This window comes from Ptiloglossa arizonensis, chromosome 10, assembly GCF_051014685.1.
Source record: "Ptiloglossa arizonensis isolate GNS036 chromosome 10, iyPtiAriz1_principal, whole genome shotgun sequence".
NCBI lineage: Eukaryota > Metazoa > Arthropoda > Insecta > Hymenoptera > Colletidae > Ptiloglossa > Ptiloglossa arizonensis.
In genome coordinates, this window is record NC_135057.1 from 9,269,773 (window position 1) to 9,288,079 (window position 18,307).

The 18,307-nt window shown below is 28.7% G+C and overlaps 3 protein-coding genes across 6 annotated transcripts; all 3 read left to right on the plus strand.

Moving 5' to 3' along the window:
• Positions 1–438: 438 nt before the first annotated feature.
• LOC143151931 (chitin synthase chs-2) lies at positions 439–6,898 on the plus strand. The gene is made up of 19 exons (XM_076321462.1): positions 439–609; positions 682–978; positions 1,038–1,259; positions 1,467–1,628; positions 1,758–1,823; positions 1,895–2,319; positions 2,397–2,643; positions 2,779–3,053; positions 3,181–3,391; positions 3,493–3,740; positions 3,849–4,041; positions 4,198–4,352; positions 4,533–4,832; positions 5,052–5,245; positions 5,362–5,683; positions 5,761–5,937; positions 6,018–6,185; positions 6,253–6,487; positions 6,654–6,898. The coding sequence occupies exons 1-19, from the start codon at positions 441–443 to the stop codon at positions 6,884–6,886; spliced, it is 4,299 nt and encodes a 1,432-aa protein (XP_076177577.1). The 5' UTR covers positions 439–440; the 3' UTR covers positions 6,887–6,898.
• Positions 6,899–8,437: 1,539 nt separating this feature from the next.
• On the plus strand, positions 8,438–11,572 carry Atu (Another transcription unit). Its single transcript, XM_076322006.1, has 8 exons — positions 8,438–8,586; positions 8,867–9,071; positions 9,197–9,581; positions 9,667–9,782; positions 9,859–10,289; positions 10,378–10,968; positions 11,052–11,253; positions 11,333–11,572. The coding sequence occupies exons 2-8, from the start codon at positions 9,026–9,028 to the stop codon at positions 11,500–11,502; spliced, it is 1,941 nt and encodes a 646-aa protein (XP_076178121.1). The 5' UTR covers positions 8,438–8,586; positions 8,867–9,025; the 3' UTR covers positions 11,503–11,572.
• Positions 11,573–11,755: 183 nt separating this feature from the next.
• Positions 11,756–16,350, plus strand: Sms (spermine synthase). Of its 4 annotated transcripts, XM_076322007.1 has the most exons (9): positions 11,785–11,845; positions 12,433–12,552; positions 12,705–12,997; positions 13,761–13,872; positions 14,891–15,013; positions 15,102–15,256; positions 15,362–15,451; positions 15,538–15,729; positions 15,960–16,350. In XM_076322007.1, exons 3-9 carry the CDS (start codon positions 12,716–12,718, stop codon positions 16,104–16,106), a joined length of 1,101 nt encoding a protein of 366 aa, XP_076178122.1. In that variant the 5' UTR covers positions 11,785–11,845; positions 12,433–12,552; positions 12,705–12,715; the 3' UTR covers positions 16,107–16,350. The 4 variants fall into 4 exon arrangements, with proteins under 4 accessions (XP_076178123.1, XP_076178122.1, XP_076178125.1 ...); XM_076322008.1 differs by lacking the exon at positions 12,433–12,552 and having other exon boundaries at positions 11,756–11,845; XM_076322010.1 differs by lacking the exons at positions 11,785–11,845; positions 12,433–12,552 and adding an exon at positions 12,082–12,123.
• Positions 16,351–18,307: the final 1,957 nt, after the last annotated feature.

Genomic DNA, 18,307 nt, shown 5'->3' on the forward strand with positions numbered 1-18,307 from the left:
CGATGAAAATTTCGGCAGTTTTATGACTCATAAACGATGAAGCATTGGTATAAAATTCATTAATCGACATGTCAGGGTTGAAAACAGACCAAAGTTTAAATTCGTCTTTGTTCAATAATTTAGAAAATTATATGGTCAGCTTTTCTCAAATCGAAGATGAGCTTGCAATCACTCAACAATCGTAAGGAAATTAATTAATCGTTAATAATTTATATGCGTTTATTTTTGTATGAATTAAACATTTACAAAAAACATTACAATTTATCAGTAGTAGTATTTAAAAGAATAAAACAATGAATATCGTAATTAACTATGTAATTTGTAATTTTAAATATTATTGAAATATACTAATAATTATTTTATTTGATTTTAGTGTCTCAAAAAGAAACTTACCATGGGATGTATTTAAACAGTTCCAAGCTGAAAAGAAAAGTGCATCAATGCAAAAAAAGCAATGGTTGGATGTTTCCATGCATGTTATTAAAATACTTGTATATGGCATAATTTTCTGTATCGTTTTTTGTAGTAGTTTAATTGCCAAATGTACAGTCCTTTTTGCAGTTTCACAGCTTGAAAAAGAAAAGTCTATTGAATTTTGTACTGATTTAGGTATTTTATGAACTTTACTTATATAATAAAATTTATAATTATAGACTTTTATAAAAATATTTAATATTTTAGATACTAATGAAAGTTTAAGAGCAAAAATGTCCAAATCAGGTATAGTAATTTGGACATGGTACATCATTTTCATGTTTCTTATACCAGAGTGTTTCAATATTTTACAGTCTATATGGTATTCTCTTTTCAAAAAGAAAGAAAAGATGCCTAGAAAGCAAAGCCTTGCTGTTCTTTTTATTCTAGAAATGTTTCATTCAATTGGTTTAGCACTTTTGGTTTTCTATAGTCTTCCAAAGATGAATTCTGTAGATGCTGCAGCAATTTCTAGTTGTATTTGTTTCATTCCTGCTCTACTAAGTAAGTACATTCATTTATAAATTATATTATTGAAAAGTATATGATTACTTTCATTGCAGATATACTTTCTCAAAATAAAAAATATATAAGTTCAACTAAAATGTTTATATTAATTTTACTGTGCAATATTTTGGCATTAATCTCACAAGGTTCTGGACTGTTTCTACAATCCTTTTTAAATTATAGAATGAATGACTCTATAACATGGATTCTTCCCACATCTCTTCTGTTATCTTCCTGTCGTTGGTGGAACAATTATGTTTCTGAACATAGTTACTGTGGTAATAATTAATTTTTAAATAACATTAAATATGTAGTTATTTCAATGCATGTAATACATCATTACTAACAATAGTAATATTATTAATAGCAACAATGATTCGTGCCATTCTCAATTTTATATTTTAATTTTTTCATACATTTAAATGATACATTTTTTAAACATGAATACTATTCATTCAATTATAACACTGCATTTCTTTGAACAGGTTTTATAAGATTTTTAGCAGCAGTAAGAATGGATCTTATAAATAATCGTCATTTCTTGCAAGGATTTATAGCATTTTGGAGATGTTTCATCTTTATTTTAAGTGCGATTGTGATTTCTATTTTCAAGGGAATTCAAATTCAAGAATTTTTTGAATATATAGGTCTAAATAAATATAATGTGGAGTTGATTCAAAATTCAAATTCTGTCTTTCTTACAAATGCACTAGAATTTAGTTACTATTTTGAAGACAGGATTCTTCAACAAGAAGATTCTTTGATCCTTGTTGAAGATACATCTGCACCTTTATATGTATTTTTAATTCACATTTTCTGTACTTTTCTCACATATCAATCAGGTAAAATCAAAATTTTAGAGCAATAATATCTTATATTTTATAATGTTTAAATATTTTTAATATTATTACAGCAATATTTGCATTTAAAACACAAATGCACAAGTTTAGCTTTGCTTTTCCAATAAGTTTAATTACCCCAGGATCAATTTTATTAATATTAATGTTTTGTGATGCAAGACAACAGAATTCATGTGTCTTTCATGAATTAATACCAGACTTTCTGTTTTTTGAACAACCTAATTATAACAGTCTGAAAGATTTTGTATTAAGTTGGCGTATTTGGTACTGGATCATATGGTGGTTATCACAAATTTGGATCACAATACAAATATGGATAGGTGAAAAGGAAAGACTGGCCTCTATAGAGAACATTTTTTATAATTCAACTTACGATTCACTTATGATTGATCAGTTCATAGGATTAAATAAGAGAAAGTATAAGATTTGTAGTATCATTGAAGAAGAGGAACTTTTAGATTCTATCACAGAATTTGAGGTCCAATTTCTTCTCTATGTTTAAAAATAAGATTTTTTGAATTAATTATTGGTTTAAAAATATAGATTTCTTTTTAGACTGACAGCTTAGAGGAAATACAAGATTCGAGTAGGTCTCATTCAATATATTTAAAAGGAGGTACAAAGAATAAAAGGAATGCTTGTGTCACTCAAATTTATGCATGCGTGACTATGTGGCATGAAAACAAGGAAGAAATGAATGAATTGATTGGAAGTATACTACGGATGGATAAAGATCAATGTGCTATGAAAGTTACACAAAAATATTATAAAATTTCCATTAAAGATTATTATGAACTCGAAAGTAAATAATATTTATAATCAAAATTATTTAACTTTATTAATTTCAGTCTTAAAGTAATATATAAATAAATTTTAAATATTTGAATGAACCACATATTTGAAATATTAAAAAAATATAATTTGATAATTATTTTAGCACATATATTTTTTGACGATGCATTTTGTTGTATGCATGGTTGTTCTGAAGCTTGTGATCACAATGAAAATGAAACATATGTAAATCAGTATGTAGCAATGTTAGTAAAAACTGTGGAAGAAAAGGTAACAAGTTTAGGTATGTGTTCATCACCACCAATTAAATACCCAACACCCTATGGTGGTCAATTAATCTGGATTTTACCTGGAAGGACACATTTGACAGTACACCTTAAAGACAAAAATAAAATAAGGCACAGAAAACGGTGGAGTCAGGTACATCAATGACATTAGGCAGTATAAGAAAGTTACATTTCTATAAACATAATTTGATTGAATTTCTATCGATATTTAAACTGTGAACAACATTTTTTATTCTATGTTAATTATCAAGTTATTTTAGATCATGTACATGTATTATCTTCTTGGCCATTGCTTAATGGACTCACCAATAGATATTGATCGTAAGGAATTAATGGCAGAAAATACTTATATTTTAACATTGGATGGTGATATTGATTTTCAACCAATAGCTGTTAAAGCATTAGTAGACTTAATGAAGAAAGATAAAGAATTAGGTGCAGCTTGTGGACGAATACATCCAGTGGGAAAAGGTGCTTCTGTATTTTATAAAAGCATGGCATATTTTATTAAAAAATTAATAAAGCAACATATTTTTAACATTATTCTAGAGATATCATGTTTCTGTACATAGGCCCAATGATTTGGTTTCAAAAATTTGAATATGCAATAGGACATTGGCTTCAAAAATCAACAGAACACATAACAGGTTCTGTTCTTTGCAGTCCGGGTTGTTTTTCTCTTTTCAGAGCAAAGGCTTTAATGCAACAAAATGTCATAGCAAAATATGCAACTAAATCAACTGAGCCCAGACATTATATTCAGTATGATCAAGGAGAAGATCGATGGCTTTGTACATTACTCTTACAAACTGGCTGTAGAGTAAGAATATTTAAATTATAAAGACTAAATATTAAAGATATTTTATTATTCAATATTACTCCAATTTGGATTTTTGTAAGACTGTTTAATTTTTCTTTATTCAATCAGGTAGAATATTGTGCAGCTTCTGATGCTTACACACATGCTCCAGAATTGTTCAAAGATTTTTACATTCAACGCCGCCGATGGATTTCATCAACTATGGCTAATATCTTTGATTTACTAAGTACTTCAAAAGAAACCAGAAAAATAAATAATAATATTTCATGGCTCTACATAATGTACCAGTGGATTTTAACAGGTGATTAACTTTAAAACGAAATTATTATATTTATAATAAATGTAATGTGAGTACTATTAAAATTAAATGAAAAGTATATCCTACTTCAGTAGGAGTTTTTTAATATTTGAAAAAAGGATATATATATATCTAAATTTAAATATTATTATCTTGTAGGTAGTACTATCATTGGGCCAACTTTCATCTACTTAATGATAGCTGGTGCGTTTGTTACCACTTTCCAGATAGATAACTGGTCAAGTTTTTGGTGTAATTTAATTCCACTTATCATTTTTTTTGTGGTTTGTTCTTTTTGTGAGGAACGCATTCAGGTAATTATTAATAATAATGTAAAATATATATAAAAATATATATATTGTACTTTTAATTTAAAAAAAAGAATAGTATAAATATTTTGTTTTATAAGTTCAACAGAAATATAAAACAAATAATTAATTTAAAATTAACATTGTTAATGAAATAAAATGATATATATGTTGATATTTTCACAGCTTATAACAGCTGAAATTATCACTGTCATATATGCTTTGGTAATGATAATTGTACTGGTTGGAATAACACTTCAAATAGCAACAGAAGGATTTTTTGCACCCAATACACTTCTCTTTCTTATTATAGTCAGTCAATTTATACTGACAGGTTTTATGCATCCTCAAGAAGTGTCATGCTTGAATACTGCAATTATTTATTATGTTACTGTACCATCAATGTACATGTTGCTCATTATTTTTTGTATTTTCAATATTCATAATGTTACATGGGGTACTAGAGAATCTACACAACAAATTAAGGTACACTCATAAAAAGACATTATTTATACACAAAGAAAATTGGCTAAACATAAAAGAAATTTTATGTATAATAAACATATATGTGTGAATCTATAAATATAAATTTATAATACATAAGATTTAAAATACATATAAATATATGTGGCATATCATTACTTTATCAACATTTTTTTATATACTGTTACTTGTAATTTAAACATTTTACATTTTCTGTTATAGACACCAGAAAAACAGTTTATAAAAACCAATAAATTACAACACAATGAGCAATCCAAGTGGACAAAGTTTTCATTGGCCAATTTGATGAAGTGTAACTTCTGCACATTTAAAAAATCACAAAAAGAAGAAACATACTTAAACTCCATTTATAATTCTATTAATGAAATTAACATTCGTTTAGAAAGAATGGAAAGGTATTAAATTAAAAATGTAGATAGAATGTAAAGTGTAGATAACTTTTCAATTTTTATTTTTATAAGAATTAATTTTATTATGAACTGATCATTCTCACATTAATTCAAATTTGTAGTAATTACAGGATTAGTAGTACACCAAATGACATCATAGAGGAAGTCAGTGATAAAGAAAGCAAAGCATCTAATAAACAAGCAAAATTAGAAATGACTGAAAATAACTTGTACGAAGGTACAGATTCAGAAAGTAAAATTTCAATACAAGCATCTGATACCATTCATGAAGAATATTCTAATTATTTAATTAGTCCTAACTGGCTTCAAGATAAACACGTGCAAAATGGAAAAGTAGATTTTCTTTCTACTTCAGAGGAGGAATTTTGGAAACAACTAATTGAAAAATATTTATATCCAATCGAAAATGATGTAGAACAACAAGTATGATTTTTTTAATAATAAGTCTTTCAAATTCAAAAATTCAACATAAATTTTTACAAATATAAAATTTTTTTTAGGAAAGTATTGCAAAGGGTTTGATGAATATACGTAATGAATATCTTTTAAAATTCTTTGTTATAAATACTCTGTTTGTAGTAATGATTTTTTTGTTGCAAATTAACAAGGATGTTTTACACATTCAGTGGCCTTTTGCCATTCGATATGATATTACTTACAATGAGGACAGTCTTGAAGTAAGTATCATTACCTTAATCTAAAATATTATATTAATATTGTTTTAAAGATTTAATAATATTATTTAACCTTTTTTTAGGTACATGTATCTAAAAAATATATGCATCTAGAACCAATTGGATGCCTCTTTATTATTGCATTTGTTATTATTCTGTTAATACAATTCTTAGCAATGTTGATTCATCGATTGAATACATTTACCCACATGCTAGCTAATGTGAAATTGAAGTTACCTTTCTATGACAAAGTAATATAACATATACAATTACTTTCATTGTAGAATTACTTTTATAAAAACATATTCAATTTTTCAGAGAAAATATTCATCAGATGCTTTAGTTACTAGTAAACATGCAGAACATATAGCTAAAGGACTTCAAAGTGCAATAGAAAATGAAACAATAGATAATTTAAAAAATAATATACTGCCTGATTCTGTAAAACAAAAAACTATTCGAGAACTAGTAGAAGGGACACAGAATACTCTGAAGATGCCTAATAATTTTGAAGAACTTTTTCATGAGAAACTGAGAGAGCCTCATACATCAGGTATTCGTTTATAGTTCAATGTCATATCTTGTTAAAATTAAAAATTTCTATATTTTACAATTATATTATATTAATTTATTATTCTACTACCATCAATAATGAACATAGTTAATAAATGATACTTATATTAAAAAATGAAAGTTTTATGTTAAATATATTGTTCCAGGTTTTTCTAAGGTAATATCTTCGAATGTGTCAAAAGAAGCAATGCAAGCATTTGAAAGCCGTCGTTCTAAAATTATAAAAGAATATGAAAAACATAAACCTAGAAACACTTTGTATAATAATGAGGAAAGTGATAAAATGTCAAATTTTAATTCTAAAGAAAAAAATAAGAAAGCAAAAGATTATGAATATGATAATCCAACATTTTTGAATGACAATGATGAACAACTTTAACCACTAATGTACTTCTTAAATTTTATTTATTTGGCAAACATACTTTAATAAATTGAATATAACTAATTAAATAAACAGTTAATTTAGGTAATCGATACTTCTAAACTTTTAGCTAGTATTACTTCAATAGTTATCATTAATAATTGTACCTTTAAGACTTATATAATATAAATAAAATAGAAATAGAAAAATAATTTGATAAAGTAAAAATAATCTTGTATTCAATAAATTTTATAAACCAATATTGAATATAAAAATTCTATGAAACATTTACGAAAACTAGATATAATATTTACTTTACATAAATACGATGTACAGTAATTCCACGCTTAAAGATAGAATTTTAGCCCAGGATAGAAGAAACTGAATCTTCTCCATGACTGTTTATATTTCTTTAGCTTGAACGACCGGCAGTTATGGAATTAAAAACCTATTGATGGAAATTTAAAGCAATGTCGCACGCGACAAATAGTATATAGTATAGACGTATGCTTTTTCGTATCACGAATAGGGAACTAATGACACAGACACGATATAGATAGACGTTTCATTTTCATCTCACGCAAATGACGTTACACGAACTGAAATACCGATCTCGTAAAATATCAATGATTCTAGAGCAATCTCTTCGTTTAAAGACTAAGTTTCTGGAAATTATAATTGACTGAACCACTGAAGTCGGTAAAAGTAGTAAACGTAGGAAACTCGTCCCTGAACATCATTTAAGAATGGAAATAAAGAAGAAAGAAAAAAATCTGCTCATGTTATCCGAAATAAATTTATTAAAATGCATTAAAGTTACATAATATTTTCAAATTTTAATAAAATATTATCCTAAATTATAAATCACACAAAGAGATGTGAACATTTTAAGTGTTCTTTAATCATTTTTTAGAATATAGCTTGAGAATGGACTTGGAAAATTTGAAGTTGCAAGGGCAGTTGTAACTTTGAAGATAAAAGTTTAAAATTTTATCTGTGAGAATAGAATTTAATGTTACACTGTTTTCTGGAGGTAATAAGTTTGACAGCGATGATTTTCTACGTATAATACTTTTACCGACTTTGGTGATTTAGTTAAATATAGTTTCTATAATTAGCATTCTTAAACAAAGAGGTCACTCTAAAACCATTGATATTTTACGAAGTTCGTATTTCAGATAGTGTAACACAAAATTCCCGCGAGATGAAATGTCTGTTTTATATCTTGTCTGTGGTATGCGTATTGCTGTGGTAGATATTAATTGAAAATTAAAACCATTCTAGTCCTTATTGTACCTATGGTTATAAGAGTATTATTAATGAATTGGTGGAGTTTTCTAGTAAAAATACATACATAGTCATACTTTTTTTGCAAATAATTCAAATAAATTATAATTAAAAATATATGAATGAAATTTTGTTTAGACTCATTTTTATCAGAAAAAATTCGCCAATCGATTAATATTACTCTTATAAAAATATAATAAGAAATGTAACAAATTTTAATTTCTATTCATGTTGATACAATAAAATGTGTTTGAAATTTCGGCCACGAGTGATGTCTTGGCATATGGAATTGCTTATCCCATTTCTTATCCTATTCGGACGGTCCGTTTGAGTTCAAGCAGTTGCGAGAAAAAAATTTCTATCGACTCTCGGTTAAAGAAAACTGGTGGACCTGATTTTCTTCCTTAAAACGATAATTTACTGTATTTATTGTAAGCCAATTTACTTTTTCACAATTTTTATATGACCCTGTAAATCGGTTTGCTTAGTGTCACGATATGATTCTCAGTGATTCTTTTTGTGTTAATAAGATTATACTACTTTTATATATATATATATATTTAATGGCATAATATAATTATACCACTGTCATGAGATATATTATATTTTATATCGGAAAATACAACACCAATCATAGTTTATGATACTGCAACCATTTTCTTCCTTTCTATATGTCTCTATATAACACATTTTTTGGATTGATTCCTATAGTAACTTTCACACAACTTTGGATCACACCTAACGAACCTTTCTACACGTTGATTGTACTGACAAACTTATCTTCCAATCTATCAACTTTATGGGACACTTCGAAATAATGCTTTTAAGGTTTCATTTTTAAACATTGACTTGTCTTTAAGAAGAATAAAAATGTCACCAACAAGAGAGAACTTACGTGACTCCAGCGGCGATTCAGGTAACAAAAATAATATTATTAATTCAATACATATATTTTCTGCCCATTATAAAACTTATGAATTGAAATAGTAAACTATGTTTTCTTACTGTCTCAAGAATAACGTATAAGTAAATTTCTTTTAGGTTCAGAATCAGACAATCAATCAGGGTCCTCTAGATCAAGTCACAGTGGTACACCATCTAATGCTGCAAATTCTACACCTGATAGAAATTCTGATGATGAAAATATGGCTCCATCAGTAGGTTCAAATGTTAGTGGAAGATCGTCTAGATCTAGTAGCCCATCTATAGAAGAAAAAGCAGATTCCAGACACAATTCCAAAAGTCCATCTCCAGCTAGATCAGATTCTAAGCATTCAAGTGTTGGGTCTGCACGAAGTGAGAAATCTGGTTCTCAAAGATCTAGAAGTGGTACTCCAAAATCAATTGCATCAAATAATAGTGATTCGCAGAGATCAAGATCATGTTCCCCACAAGAAAGAACATCGGAAAGTCCAAAATCCACAGGGTCGGTTAATTAATTATTTAACGATATTTTTCTTTGAAAAATGGCAATTCTGTACCTTTAAAGTATTATATCAAAATATTTGTAGAATGTTAAATTCTCCTGGTAATGTGAGAACTGAGCCTACAGATACTGAACAAAAGCCAGACAGCTCTGAAGAAAATAAGGATGACAATGAATCTGAAAAATCTTTAAAAACAAGAGGTCATATAACAAGAAAAATTAATAATTAGTTTTTATTCTGAAAATAAAACATATTGTTTTCTTTATTATATTACAGGTAGTACAAAATCTAATGATAGTGACAGAGAAGGAAGTCCAGTTCAAAAAAAAGATAATAGTGGCTCTGTTTCTGAACCAGAAGATGGAGTCAAAAGAGCAAAACCATTAATAGATTCTGATTCAGAAAGTGAAGTAGTTGAAAAAGAAGTGATAGCCCCAACAGCAGATGCTCTTTTTGGAGATGCTAGTGACATTAGTACAGATGATGAAAAGGACAAGGAAGATGAAAAGAGAGAGAAGAGTCATAGCAGAAGTAGAAGCAGAAGTAAAAGCAGAAGCAGAAGTAAAAGTAGAAGTAGGAGCAGAAGTAGAAGCAGAAGCAGAAGCAGAAGCAGAAGCAGAAGTAAAAGTAGAAGCAGAAGCAGAAGCAGAAGTTTAGGTAGATCTGATAGTGGTGGTGAAGGTCCTAGTCAGACAGTCATTGAAGGTGTATGTATAATATATAATGGTAACAATTAAAAATCTATTAAGAAAAAGGAAAATAATTTTAATTTATCGTTAATTTCATTTTTTTTAGGATGCAGATAAGGAAAAAGAAGAAGAGCCAGAACCTCCACCAGAAACTAGAATTGATGTAGAAATTCCAAAAATTACAACAGATTTGGGTCGTGAAATACACTTTGTAAAACTTCCAAATTTTCTTTCAGTAGAAACACGACCGTTTGATACGGAAACATATGAAGATGAGATTGATGAGGAGGAAACTTTAGATGAAGAAGGTCGAGCTAGGTTGAAGTTGAAGGTCGAAAATACTCTTCGTTGGAAAGATATCTTTGATGAACAGGGTAAAGTTGTCAAAGAAAGCAATGCCAGGTTTGTAAAATGGTCTGATGGCAGCATGTCTTTACACCTGGGATCCGAGATCTTTGATGTATACAAGCAGCCACTTCAAGGTGATCACAACCATCTGTACATTCGTCAAGGAACGGGTCTTCAGGGTCAGGCAGTATTTAGGACTAAATTGACATTCCGTCCACATTCTACAGAATCCTTTACTCATAGAAAAATGACAATGTCACTTGCGGATAGGTCACAAAAGACTTCTGGTATAAAAGTACTATCACAAGTAGGAACCAATCCAGATCAAAATAGATATGAGATGATTAAAGTGAGTTATGCTTAATAAATTTAATCTGCATATGAATAGCATCCATAAATAATATATTGTATTAAAATTATTATCATTTTTAGAAAGAAGAGGAAAAATTACGAATGGCAATGAGGGTTCAAAGTAAAACAAAAAAGAGTACTACAGGTAGTAGAAATCCTACGAGATCTGTTGGTGGATACGGTGGTGATACTTATCATGATGATGGTTCAGATGATGAAGGTGCTATTTCTCTGGCAGCAATTAAGAATAAATATAAAAAGGGAATGAATGCGCCTGTTAAAGGTAAGTTATATATAATAAAAATGAATAAAGTATTTTATTTGAATAATTCATTAGTATACATGTGTATTTATATTTTTAGCATCAAATATATATTCATCAGATGAAGAAGGTTCAGATTTTGAAACCCTTAGACCAAAGAAAAACATTAAAGGAAAGGTTCTTAAGGATTCGGATGAAGAATCAAATTCAGGAAGTGCCTCGGAAAGCGGAAGAGAAGATGACAATCAAGGCGATAATGCTAGCGATTAAAATATCAGTTTTTTTTATCAAAACAAGCTGTTTTTGTAATACAAACAAATAAATTAATTTCTTTTCTGAAGTATTGATTGGTAATCGGTTTTAGAATTCTCGAAACCGATTCGTTTCTTTTTTAATTAATTAGATTCAATCAATACGATGTAATAACAAAATATGTTTAAAACTTTGCTCAATATTGTATTAGACTTTATGTGTAGATCTAGGATGATCTAGAAATTTTTGTCTATAAATAATTGGCAGCACTGATACATATACAGGCGACAGCGATCTGTATCACGGAAATATTTTTATCTAACGAATATTCTTATAATTCTGAATTACCGCATTTTAATTTGTGAGTATAATTACTACTTTTATTTAGTATTAATCAATTAAATTAGTTGTATTAACACTACTTATTTATGTTTATAATACTACAATAAGCGGAAAGTTTTATTTAATAAACATTATTCTGTAATTTTTACACGATAAAAATTGAAAAATAATATTTTGTTATTTATCACATTGTCGTTTTACTGTTAGTTATATTTATGTTCTTAGGTTAATCACACATGTGATTTTCAATTACGTACATTAAGTGGTTTAATAAATATTCTTATATTTCGTTTTTATGTAAGTGAATTTCATAATAATTTTAGTATAATATGAATTGATATCAAAATTTCAATCTCTTCATATAAATGGACCCTAAAATCAATTTTGTATAATTTCGCGCCCACATTGCAATGAAAAAATAAAAGTACGAAATTTCGATTATGTTAAGAAAATAATTTATTATTAAATAAAATGTGTGTTTATTTATATGCTTATTCATATACTAAATCAGTTCATTAAATATAATTGAGCTATTAGTAAAGTTAAATTAATCTATTTTTTCGTATAAATTGTATATCATAACCTTAAAACTTCTTTCTTTTTTAGGAAGTGCTTAAACGCGAAATTTTTGATAAATCAATTTATGTTTATGCAATCCAAGGATTTGTATAGGAATTGTGAAAATAGAGTTCCTTGACTTTACGATAATTTTATACTAATACACTGGTATTAACATTAAACTAATATTCAATGTTAAATAATTTTTAATTAAATTTAATTAAACACTTTAATCAATAATATTTTTTTTATACCAGTTTTGCATTAAATAATTTGTTTTCAATCGTTTTTTGTACTAACAAGTAATGAATTCATTTTAGGTTCTTACACAATGGTTGCCCACACTGTACTCTTGGATTTTACCGTTCCATCCAATGTAATATCAGATTTTGAAAAATGTACTAATCTAAAATTAGCAATTGCTAATGTTTTAAGAGAATATTTTGATGGGTTAAAACCATTAACTGAGTCAAACATTGATGGAAGTCTCTTAGTACTTTATACTGGTCCCAAAGGTAGTTTAATTACCATTCGAGGATATACCGAAGGCTTGGTCACCCTTAACATTGAGTATTATAAAAGAGATGATGAGGAAGCACTCTTGAATTTTGAGGTATAGTCACTTATATTGATTATCATAATTATTTTGCAATACCTACTTGGGATCATAATATTTAGTTGCCTCTCATGAGTATTAAATATAAAATCAATTTTGGTATCTCTCAAATATGGGGTCATTACAAGGTACATCTTGTTACATATTAGAAAGTGTTCATATTAAGCACATTTTTAAACAAATATATACAAAGAACTATTCCTTAAAGCAACTTATGATTATCACTTGTCAAGTTTTTATGTAAAAAACTGACATTAGAAGGTTAATATATTGTAAAAGATTATTGTTTGACAAGTGTTATAATAGAAATAAGTCGAAATTTTAATATATGCAAAAGAAACACATGTAACAAAGAGGACCTTGTAGCAGTGGCGATATCTGGAAGCGGACATTGCGATGGCTCTAAATAGCCAACGCAGCAAGTGCCTGCCACCAGTAAGGCGAGGAACTATATATAACCTCTATCTGACACTATCAGGTAGAAACCGCTACACCAATTAGTTCCCATACTTAGTTTTCTATAGCACCTTATAAATGTGCGAATTGTTTCCGTTGCACTCTAAAATGCCAACAGCTTCAATTGCATACTTCTTTTCCGGTCGGTGTGTATTTTTCCCTGGTGTTTCTTTTTGGTCCTTCCGCAAAGGAATTTGAAATAGCCCTTGACACATACGTAAAAGGAGAGTAATTACGATTGGTTTAACAAGATAGTTTATATTTTTTTTCTATTCATCGGTTCGTTTGTCGCGGCTACCTTTAGTTGACCAGAGAATTGGAGACAGCGTTGCAGGTGGCAGCAACCTCTACGCATTCGCACATGCTTATACCAATTAAACGCGGTGGACCTTTTGAGAGATACTTTCCTACCTCCGGTGAGTTTTTTGTTTATTATTCTGTTTACGGTACAAGTTGAACTCTATGTCCGCACAATTTTTAATTTTATTGTGCGTCTTTAATGAAAATTGCTTTCAACTCATTTCTTCGGTTACATGAGTTATTCTTCTGAGCTATTGACATTTTTTTCGTTATTTCTTGCGCGAAGAAAATGTTAATCTACATTAAGTTATGATTTTTAAAAGCTTGTATTATCCATGACAATTGTTATTCAGTTGTTAATAATATTTACAAACATTTTGATATAAATCATCATTGTATCATGCGCTCTATCAGTTTTGTTGCAGTATTTATATACTTATATTACAACAGATTAAATAAATGTAATGCTTTGCAAAAAAAGCGGCAAATACAAAAAGAAACATAGAATAAATGTATATTAGATTCTTAAATAATATTAAGAATTATAACTTCTAATACTAAAAGACCTACCATTTTTATAGATGTATCCGTAGTATCAGTATGTATTCAATGAATGATGATATTTATTTCTTCAGTTTATATGCCGCATTAGAAACACATCAAAATTGTTAGATATAAGTAATGCGGTAGATTTAGTAATATGCGCATGAAACTCCTATATCCCCAATACTTTAATTGTTATTTGTTTTATTTTGGATGTAAGAAATTGTTTGTTCTTTTAAAAAATTTGCGCTTCGCATTGCATGCATCTATTTGCCATTTGCATCAAGAAGTAGGATATTCAACATACAATATTTAATCTATATTATTGAATGCTGAATACACAGTAAATGTTAAGTTACCTATATTATTGAATGCAGAATAATCTGCAAATAGTAATCTATGGCATATTTGGGTGACTGATAACAAATAAGTTTTAAAAGGGCTGTTGTTTGTAGATTATTCTACATTTAGTAATATGAGTAACTCAATTTATTCTGTTTCTCGATTCAAATGAGTTAAATGCTTTGTTACAGAATTATTTAAAATGTATAAGTTTTTAAGATTTTTATACAATTATTCTTCTTTTTTTAGATGACAGACTACTTGAGTATGATATAGATAAATTGGTCTTTGAGGCACGTTCTCCTTATCAAAGAGTGCAAATTGTGCACTCAAAATCATTAGGGAATCTGTTGGTTCTCGATGAATTACAAAGTAAGAAACACATAAAATTTGTTTTCAAATTAGATTGAAAGATATTTAAAATTAGGACATCTTAAACACTACACTGTAAACTTTTTAGATATATCTGAAGCAGATCTTATATATACAGAAACTTTGATGCAACGTGGGAAGGAGAGTTATACAGGAAAGGAGATAGTTATTTTAGGAGGGGGAGATGGTGGTTTACTGTGGGAATTGCTTAAGGAAAAACCAAAATTCGTTACGATGTTGGAAGTATGTTTTTACAAAAGAATTACAATTACAAAATAATTAATTATAATCCTATCGTATAAAAGTAGTATACTGTGTTTTATAAAAAAAACATTTTTCTATTTTTAGATTGATGATATTGTTATAAAAGCCTGTAGTCAACATATGAGAAGTATATGTGGCGATTGTTTGGATAAGAGAAAGGGAGACAATTATGAAGTAAGTTTTAGTAAGGAAATAAAATTTATTGTTCAAACTAAAAATAAGAAGGCAATTACGGTTAATAAAACATTAAAAATTTGTAGATAATTGTCGGAGATTGCGCAAAAACCTTAGTGCACATGATCGAAGAGGGTCGACAGTTTGACTACGTCTTCGGTGATCTTACAGATATACCGATCAGCACTGCTCCATATGGTGATGCATGGGATTTTATCAGACTTATCCTAAACTCGACAGTGAAAATTTTAAAACCTACTGGAAAATATATGACTCACGTATGTACACTTGGATTTGTTTTTTTTTTTCGTATATATGTTATTCAGTTTACTAACTGTGAATTTTCAATTATTTATTGTTTTTGTAATAAATGATTCGCATAAAAAGAACGTTACGCGTAAATAATTTGTTACTCCAAAAAATTTTATTTTTTATATTCTTTTATTTATTTAATATAAATTAATATATGAGAAGTATGTATAAGGATAACTTTTGTTTTATATTATAGGGCAATGGAGTATCTTGTTCAGAATCGTTAGAAATGTACGAGCAAGTTCTGTCACAACTCTGTCTACCAGTAACTTTTACTAAAAACAGTGTTTTTGTACCCTCTTTCTTCGAGGATTGGGTCTTTTATCAAGTATCGTTAAAATGATGGATTAAATGTACAACCTTAAGGTTTCAGGGAAGGCATGCTCACCACCTATTTCCTCCCTTATGACCCATATTAAACTCTAGTCGCAGATGTTTTGCTAACAATTCGGATTCTGAAAAAAAAGATCCCAATGCTGGACATAAAATCCTAATTGACATTACTACGCTGGCGTCTGTATATATAAAAGATGGTAGTTATTTGTGCTTATTTAATTGTTTAGTAACTAATAAACTATACAAAGGTGCTCAATTATTTTTTCAAATAACTGTCAATAATCAAAATGAATCACCCAATGATTTAATACAAGTAACTCCAAAGAAAGCAATACAAAAAATTGATTACTGTGCAAATATAAGCCAATAATTAACCCTTTAATGCTTTAATTCATTTATTTACACTATGAAATATGAATTTATTTACACTATGAAAAACTAACTGAAAGCAGACAGACAAATACATGCACTCATTTGTTTAAATATAAAGTACAAATATATCTCAGGTTCAAATTGCCTTTATTTATCGATATTTACTAAATAAGCTGTAATTCGTACTATAACAGTATTGTAGATAAATACGGAAATATTACAAGAAGTATATAATATACCTGGCAATAAGGGGTTAAGAAACACACACACCTACACACACACTGTCTTTGTAAGTTACTTGAATACTATGAAAAAAAATTTATAACTATACATATTTTTATTTTTTTATTTCGTAAAAAATATTTAAGAATAGTTACAAAAAGGAGTAAATGATTAAAAAGCTTTTAGTTGTTGGTAAGGAGAGAAAGTCTAAATTGTAACTACAAATATTGATCATAAATTGACTATTGTTTAAATAGCATTAATTAAAAGATATCGTAGTATCGCTAACATTACGATATAAATAACACGTTTAACATTTTTTAAATATTACTGTTTGTGCATATTAACATTAGTAAAATAACATTAAATTATTACTCTACTTCACGGGTATTAAAATCATTACTAATAATTAATAAATTACTTTTGGAAATCCTTATGATTAATAGTTTCCCAATACTGACAGCATTACAAATTTGTCAATAATATTGATCCTTAATTACTAAGACAAAAATGTCGTAATTAATTACTGTTAGTTTAACATATAAATAAATGTAATAAAATACATGAGAAAGGTAAAAATGAATATGAACTATTTAATTATGATGAAAGATTTGTTCCCAGGAAGGATATCTTTTATCTCTAGAACAAAGAATAAATACATTATAAAAAATTGTACGGTGGGTTGATTGGTCACTTAACTAAATGTCTATTTTAATTTTTTAATTGGTAGTAGCTTTCCTACTTCGTGGATAGTTGATTCTATTTCAGTTTCTAAAATAATCTAGTCTAACCACTGCTGAACTTGCTCTGGGAGTCCATAAGAATTGCGTTGTTCTTCCGTGATGTTTCTCCCAGTATTTCTGAAATATTTTCCATCTTCTTGTTGATTTGTAGTAACACTCTGAAAATTAAAGTTATTGCGAGTGGAGACCCGGAGAGAGATAGATGGGATCAAAGTTCCACCGATCTCTTCGTTTAGTTCTGTCGAGCAATTACATTATGGAAAAAATGTGGCAAAATTGGGAAAGGTACGACACGAACCGTGGAGTGGGACCTACTAAGTTGGTCCCGTTTTCCCTCAGTGGGTCCAATTGAAAGGGAAATGAGCGACGCCTCCGCTACGCTAGAAGCGTGCCCCGTTTCCCCTACTTCCGCGGCAGGAGAACCCACAAACGTGGACCTGGCTCACGAAGGATGAAGAAGAGTTCCTTATTCTGGAATAAGTGGCAGAGATGCCTACTCCTGTGTTCGCAACATCTTCCTTCGAAGCGACGGTGATCGACCGTTCGAAGTAGTCGCACAGTCACTTGCATATGCAATAAGTTTTCGGTTATAATATTATTAGGTTGTTCGGAAAGTGAGTTCGGAAGTGATAAGACGTATCAAGAGACGTGCGAGCGTCGAAGTACGTAAGCATTACTCGTTAACATTTAATCGTTTCTAATCATTCCTAATACTTTCGTTAATGTCTATCGCTGTTTCGTCTAATATTAATATATTTGTGACTATAAACTCAATAAACACGAGTGAAATAAATTATTAGGGTAGGTCTCTATACGCAGCAACCTCCACGTGGTGAGACCTGGGCAATCTATATTATTTAGTATGTAATTA